The sequence below is a fragment of the Fukomys damarensis genome, unplaced genomic scaffold (assembly GCF_012274545.1).
Source record: "Fukomys damarensis isolate Sample0158 unplaced genomic scaffold, DMR_v1.0_HiC HiC_scaffold_39, whole genome shotgun sequence".
NCBI lineage: Eukaryota > Metazoa > Chordata > Mammalia > Rodentia > Bathyergidae > Fukomys > Fukomys damarensis.
Genome location: NW_022900951.1, coordinates 15,872,096 through 15,879,952, shown reverse-complemented (window position 1 = coordinate 15,879,952; position 7,857 = coordinate 15,872,096). Strand labels below are relative to the sequence as shown.

Genomic DNA, 7,857 nt, shown 5'->3' with positions numbered 1-7,857 from the left:
CATTTGAAACATGCCGATTTGGGCTGGGGGGTATAGGTCAGTGGTAGAGTACTTGCCTAGCATGTTTGAGACACTTGGTTTGATCCTCAGGTATACAATCAATCAGTCACTAAACAGAGAGATAGAATCAAGCATATAGTTTTTCTGAAACAGTTCACCCTCTTAGCTCCCACGCCTTTCACCCAAAGAAATGTAATTATTTGCAGAAAGGGAGCCCATATTGCAGAAAAATCCAAGAGATTGGCGCAGAACAGGGACAGTAAGTTAGAAAGGATTTAAGTAGCATTCTGAGAGATCAGGTATGTTCTCCTTCCCTGTATCCTGTTAAAAGCATGTAACATAGTTGATTTGGGAATGTCTTCAAGAATCTCATTTAATGTTAAAGTAAAATGGCATTAGAAGACTCCTGTGACATGTAAACATAACATTTAGCATTTTTTTCAGAATTATTTTGATGTTTCAGAACAATTTGTTGTTTGTGAAACTATTTTTTCCCCAGAACTAAGGATTGAACTCAGGACCTTGTGCTTATGAGGCAGGCATGTCACCACTGAGTTAAATCCCTGGGCCTGTGAAACTAATTTTTACTCCTGTTGAACTATAGAGCTCTGTGTTGCCTTTACTTCCCACATAGAGTAAGATCTTACTTGGAGAAAAAAGATTTTTACTTCAGAGACAAAAGGTCCTCACTTTGAGAGCACCACTGTTTTTTCTCTGGACAAGTAAGCAGACGTGTCAGACAGGAAGAAAACCCTTCGTAAATTTGATTTCACTTGGGCTTGGAAAAAAGCATGTGAGCCCTTCAGTTTAGTTATGAAATAATTTGGGCCCCATGTATTTTCAAGAGAAAAAGGATTGGATTTTTTTTCTTTTTAAGATTGGATTTTTAATGGTCATTACGTCCTGTGCTTATATATAATCTTTTAAACAGAATCAGTTTTATACTGAGACGAAATGATTTGTTTCCTTTTTCAGCAAATTATTTTCCATCACCTAACATTACTCTACATGAACGTTTCTCAAAACTGCGAGACACCCACAACACAGATGTAAAAGAAAGTCAATTGAATTCAGATCCAGAAATTCACAGGTAATGGTTGATTACTGTATTCCCATTTAACTCTTGAGGATTAACCGCAGAACAGATTCAGGAAGGTGCTGCTCCCTGAGCTTGCTCACCTGGGCTTGTTGTAGACTTTAAAAGTGCATTTTCTACATAAAAGAGGACCAGCCCAAGCAGGTACTGGGCCAGTGGACATGGATGGAATAGGTTGCATCGAAGCCACTGACTAACATTATTTAAATGTACAGGACTTTTAAAATATTTACCTACTTGATTCTTCTGTGTCTAATGAATAGTCGTTGCCAACTGAAGTTCTGGCTGGAAGAATGAAAGACAGCTGTCAAGCCATTGAAATCATGGGTGTTTCACATGGGCACAGACGGCTGTTAAGGGCAGCTGCGTGAAAACCTGTCTTGTCTGAGCAGGTGGTGCACCCTGTCTTGTGGACTGAGTAGAATCAGTGTTAGAATATAATATATCACCAGAACAAAATTGGAGATTGCACAGACTAGTGATTTGAGAACCACTAAAAATTTCTTTGCAGGATATGTGTGTATCAAGAGATTGCCATACAGACTAAGAACCACCTGGTAGCAGGTTTATTTTGCTTTCTCTAAGACATACCTGCTTTATTTCAAATCCCATTCTGTAGTAGTAGAATCAGTTATTAGTGCATAATATAATTGTTTAATTGTAATATACTTTTATTATTTTAGGAGAATAGATATGTCTTTGGCAGAGCTTCATAATAAACAAACTACGCAATATGAATCAGATCAGGTAAGTGAATACAATTTTTTTTTTTTTTGGTACCGGTACCAGAGATCGAACTTGGGTCCTTGAGCTTGCGAGGCAGGTGGCAGAACCACTGAGCTAAATCCCTGGCCATTGAATATAATTTTTGATAAGAGATTATCTTATTGTTAGTATACTAATGGGAAAAGGATTGGTGGAGTCAAAAGAGAGTTAACATACAGGAAGAAGAGGAGTTGAGACTCGGGGATCTGAGATTTTAAAAGTTCTCCAAGTGATTCTGATTATTGGCCGGGTTGGAGTGAGACTACTGACAAAAGTCAAAAATATTCCCTCACAGGGTCAGTCTCTAAGGATAATGGCTTTGTAAAATTGATGCAAAATTACAGGATATATATTCATTACAAAACTCCACACTGAAACTTATGGAAAGCACGTTCTGTACATGTTATTCCAAAGCAGTCATGTGGAATGCATGGAATGAATTAAAGGAACTAAGTCTCATTTGATATTGTCCTTTTGTTTACTGTAGAATATATTTCTGATAGAATATATAAATAATTTTTTCACTTGGGAAAATGACTATAATTTTTATTAAATATATAGAGATAGATTGGTTTATTGAGTGGTATGTTCAGAAAACAGATCTTCGGGCTGGGGATTTAGCTCAGTGGCTCTTCTGCTTGCCTTGCAAGTGCAAGGTCCCAAGTTCAATCCCCAGTGCCAAAAAAAAAAAAAAAAATAGATCCTCACTTTTCTTTCCTAAACTTATACCTCCCTTTCCAGAGGTCTAGTGGTCTAGATTGGCCCCCATTTATTTCTAGTTCTTAGAGCTAGTAGAACTTATGGTGATTCTGTGTAATATGAAGCAGCAAAATATTGGAAATGCTACTAAATTTCCTTATTGTCATGTGTTGTGTGTGGTTCTCACCCAACACTTCTCTTCCCACCTCCCATTTCTTTACTAATTAAAAAGAAGATTTTTGACTAGCCAGGGAGGAAGAAAACTGGATCTTGTTTTAAAAGTTTGTCAAATTCTAAAAGAACTGCTAATTTATTCATTGAGAGTAAAGAGTTTTTGTACAGAGAAGATTTTAATATAGTTCCGATAGAATATATAAATATTTTTTCACTTGGGAAAATGATTATAATTTTTATTTATAGAAATAGATTAGTTTATTGAGTGATATGTTCAAAACATATCTCCTCTTAAGCATTGCAGTCATCTTACAAGAAATTTGAGGATTTTTTAAAAAAATCATCTATTAATTCAACTGATTAATACAAGATATTTGATCATCTTTTGTTGCAGTCTTACATCTTGCATTTTAACATAGCCTCCATCATAGTGGATACACAGTTTGCAGTTTTATATGTTTTTTTCCTTTTGCTTAATTGGTGGTAACATTCCTTTTATGTAAAAAGCTCTGAATTCCCCATCACTCTTATAATTGAAGCTTTTTACGTTTTAATTAACTTTTTTCAGTAAATGTTTTTCCATGTTAACCTAAAGTTACTAATTGTAGTTACTAATTTAAATGGCTATACATTATTATTATTATTATATTATTATGCATTGTCATAATATATTCTTCCATTTTCCTTTAATTTTTTTAACATTGAAGTTCCTTTCTTTTTTGTTACTTTAAATATGGTAATTTGAAATTTTTTTGTAGACAGTCGTTTCTTTGAGACAGGATCCCAGAAGTGGGATCCCTGTTTCAATGGTAGGAACTTTCCTGACTATATTGTCAATTGTGTCTCAAAATATTTGTATCAGTTTACACTACCGTTAGCAGGATGAGTATAAAATAAGTTATTTAGGACTTTTAATTAAGCTTCTTGTTAGATTTGGTCTTTGTGCAACTAACAGTAATTTGAATGGTTTGGCTTCTGTCAAAATTCCTCAGACTCTGGTCAAAGTAATAGATCCAAATGACCTACGTCATGACATTGAGAGGAGGAGAAAAGAGCGGTTACAGAGTGAAGATGAGCACATTTTTCATGTAGCTAGTGCTACAGAGAGGTAAGCAGAAGATGGAAACCATTCTGTTATCAAGGGAGGTTTTGGTTTCAGCGTTTTTTCAGCTTTTTGAGTGTGATAATTTTCATTTTACTATAGGGATTTGATCCTTCAAATCCATTTTTTATGTTTAAGTGAATTCTATTAAAATGTTTCAAAGTTATTCATTGATCATCATTTACAGCTTAATTTAAATAACAAAAATCACGGGGCGGGGGAGTATTTGAGGTCTTCATAATTCTAGAGAGGAGTGTCATAGCTTCTTTTAATATTAGCAGGACCCAGGGCTAGTAAGTTTGTGGACTGTGTGTAGCTTGTTGAAAGTGATACATTCTCCACTTTCAATTCTGAGGTAGTCTGAAAAATACAAAATTTCCTGAGGTCAATGCAGTATTCGTTAGGACTCTTTGTGGATGTCTGTCCATGAAACGGGCCAGTGTAGTAGAGAATGCAGAGGACACCCACACTTGAATCTCACCTCTGTCCATTTGTATGCTGTTTAATCTTGGAAGAATTTGCTCTTTAGAGACTCTCCATATATAAAATGGCGATAAAACCAACTTATTAATTGACTGATGTATCTGAAGTACTCATACCATGCATGGAAAATAGATCCTTACTTTTCTTTCCCAACCTCATACCTCCCTTTTCGGAGCTCTAAGTGGTCTAGATTGGCCCCCATTTATCTCTAGTTCTGAGAGCTAATAGAACTCTCAGTGCCTTCAGTATTATGATTATGAGGTATGTAATTGAATGCGGCACATTTTCTAGTTTGATCAAGAGTTCTCACACTATTTTGATCTCCACAGAGTGGAAATGTATGAGTAGAAAGGGTTAGTGCTAGTTGTTCTTCCATAATCATTGATATCGAATTACTAAAATATATGACTAGACTTTTAGGTCAAGTCAGTGCCGATCTCATCCTTAGTCAAAATACATAGAACTTGTTTAAAACTGAATTTGATTCTGACAATAAGTTTGGGACTCATTAAAAGACAGTGAAACTGTGTTATGGCATATGGATCAATTAAAATTGTAAAAATCTTGTCCCTTACTAAGTAAAAGTTGTTATTCCTTTAATATGATATAGTTAATACATGGCATGATTATTGTCTCTGATGACACAAACTGTCATGTTTTTCTTAACTCAGTTTAAGAAACCCAGTATACCAAGAAACTGGACTTTTCAAACAAATTTCAGGTGATCAGCATATCATAAAGACTATATAATACCTCAGGATATATCTTCACCCTTTGAGATGATTAGAGCTTGAGCAATAGGGTAAGACCTGGGTTCATCACCTGGCTCTTAGACTTCTAGTTCTGTGACTGACTGTAGGCAAGTTAATTTAGTCTCTGCTGCCTCTTCTGTAAAATGAGGATGATAAGAATTATACTCACCTCATAGTGGTGGTTAAGATTAAGTTAAACGAGGGCCAGGGATTTAGCTCAGTAGTTCTGCCACCTGCCTCACAAGCACAAGGACCCAAGTTCGATCCCCAGTAACAACAGCAAAAAAGATTAAGTTAAACGATAAGTGTACAGTAGAGTAGCTGGTTTGTGTTAAACGTATTAATGTTAGCTTTGATGATAGTGTTATAGCATGTAAAGACATGTCTTTTGCTGAGTCTGTTGGATTATTTTATTTGTATTGGGTAGTTGTTGTGGTATAAGTAGCCAGGAGGGTTTTTAAAAATTATACATTCTGATACATTCTGTAAAATTCACCCCTTAGGAGTAAGCAATTTACAGTAATTTTTAGTATATTCACAGAGTTGTAAAACCATTACCACTATTTAATTTCAAGCATCCCATCACCCCCAAAGGAAGCACTGGTACCCATCAGCTGTCAGTCCCCTCTTCTCCTTTCCCTCCCCCTGGCAACTGCTGTGTATGGGTTTGCCTAGTTTTAACATTTCATATAACTGCAATCATATAATATGTGGCTTTTGTGACTGACTCTTTCATGTAGTCTAATGTTTTAAACATTCATTGCTATTGTATCCCCATTGCCTTGAGCTCTGTTCATATGTGTTGAGTGAATGAATGAATCTTTTGCAAAGGAGCAAAAGGGCACTTAAATTGTTGTACATTTCTATCTGGATTTCTATTCCTTGATGCTTCGGATCCTTCACCAGCAAGTCTAATTCTGAGGGAATCTTTCTAGTCTTCTTGCTCTTCTCTGATTCCCTTTTCTGATCAATCTCTTGCCCTGATATCACCATGCCTTGTAACACACTATCTATCCTCTTCTAACTAGTGTTAATAAGTTCACTATAGTGTAATTGAGATGTGTTATATAGGTATTGGCTGTGTATGATAAAGTAGCTTAAAAATAGTATCAGTGGACTTCAGGAGGACCTCAAACTGTCAAGACTTTCTTTTTAGCAAGATGGCTTATGGTAAAACACAAGTTTTTATTCTTGCTATTTTGACAATCTATAATATGCAGTGAACTACAGTGAACTTCACATGGGTCTTTTATTCATATATTCAACAAATATTTATATGATAATTTACTTTATTCTAAAGTTGCTATTACAAGCATTGAGGATACAGTGAAAACCTATATACAAAGCCCTTGCCTCGGAGGCACTACAATTTAATGATAAGAGAAAGGAAATGAGTATATGTCAGTGTAGTGATAGGTGAAAAATAAGGCAGAAAAGAAAATTCAATAGGAAAGTAACATGTGTGATATGATTTTGAAAATTTAGCTGGGGTGTGAATTAAGAGTGTTAGCCCCACTCTTAATACTTAAGGCAATAGTATTTCAAGAGCTGAGACTAGCAAATGGAGAGACTTTGAAGCAGGAATGTGGTTGGTCTTGTTGAAGGACTAGAAGGGGAGGGTGGCTGCACCATGGAAGTTAAGGGAGAGAGTTAGCAGATGAGAGACCAAATCATGAAGAACCAAAGGCCATGAAGATTTTATTTACCTCTGAATGAAATTAGAAAACATTTTGGATTCTAACTGGAAAAGAGACATAATCTCAACTAAATTTTAAAAGGCTCCCAAGCATTCTGGGAGGCAGAGGCAAGGCAATCACAAGTTTAAGCCCAGCGTGGGCAACTTAATAGTGTCATGAGACCCTGTCTCAAAATTTTTAAATGGGAACGAGGGGCTGGAACATAGCTTAGTGTGAAGGTCCTGGATTCAATCCCCAGGACTGCGAGTAAAGGATGAATGAATGAATGAATAGATGGTTCACTATGGTTGTTGGGTAGAGAATGAATTATAAGAGCTAGAGAGAAATAATTTCCTTGTCAAGTAATTAAAATAGAAAGTCTGCATGGAGAGGGAGGGATGGTAGGGGAGACCACTCAGGGAACCTTAGATCTTGCTTTTCCTGTGTCTTTTGTATATGGGGTCCGCCTGATGGTTTAGATGGGTATTTATGCGCTAGTCATCATGGCCTCCTTCTAGCCTTTCCCTTGAAGACTTCCTGAAATTGACACATGACACTAACACTGTTGGTCAAAATTTAGTCCCATGACTATGCCTACCTGTAGGGAGGCTTGGGAAATATAGTAGAATCTTTAACCTGGTGGTAGTTTGTTTGCCTGGCCAAAAATCATGTATCAAAGAATTTATTTAAAAATTTTTAAATTACACATGTAAAATTTACCATTTTAATTGTTTTTAAGTATATAATTTGTTGGCATTAAGTCTATTCACCATGTGCAATCATTACCATTATCTATGTCTAGAACTTTTCATCTTCTCAAACAGAAAATCTGTACCAATTGAAAAATTACTTCCCATTCTTCCCTTTCCCCTGCACTTGCTAACCTCTTTTTTTTTTCTACCCCTATAAATTTGCACATTCTAGATACCTCATATAAGTAGAATCTTGTTATTTGTCCTTGTGTATCTGGCATATTTCTTTTTTTTTCTTTTTATTGAGTTTATTGGTACAATCTAGGTATACAATACAATTACATTCATCATTGGGATTCTGTACCTTTACATAATAGGTCTTGATTCTCATTTTTCCCCTTGTCCCTGCCCTCCCTTC

At 35.8% G+C, this 7,857-nt stretch overlaps 1 protein-coding gene across 4 annotated transcripts in view; it reads left to right on the top strand.

Annotated features, from left to right (window-relative positions):
* The window catches only part of Bclaf3 (BCLAF1 and THRAP3 family member 3), a 67,961-nt gene that overhangs the window by 35,450 nt on the left and 24,654 nt on the right, over window positions 1-7,857 (top strand). For all 4 annotated transcript variants that reach the window (XR_004515823.1, XR_784202.1, XM_010643670.2 and 1 more), the window contains exons 7-9: window positions 976-1,090; window positions 1,780-1,843; window positions 3,727-3,842. Coding sequence is in view for 2 of the 4 variants with exons in the window: in XM_010643670.2 (XP_010641972.1) it covers window positions 976-1,090; window positions 1,780-1,843; window positions 3,727-3,842 (295 nt within the window). In the remaining 2 variants the exon portion in view is untranslated. The remainder of the gene's footprint in view (window positions 1-975; window positions 1,091-1,779; window positions 1,844-3,726; window positions 3,843-7,857) is intronic.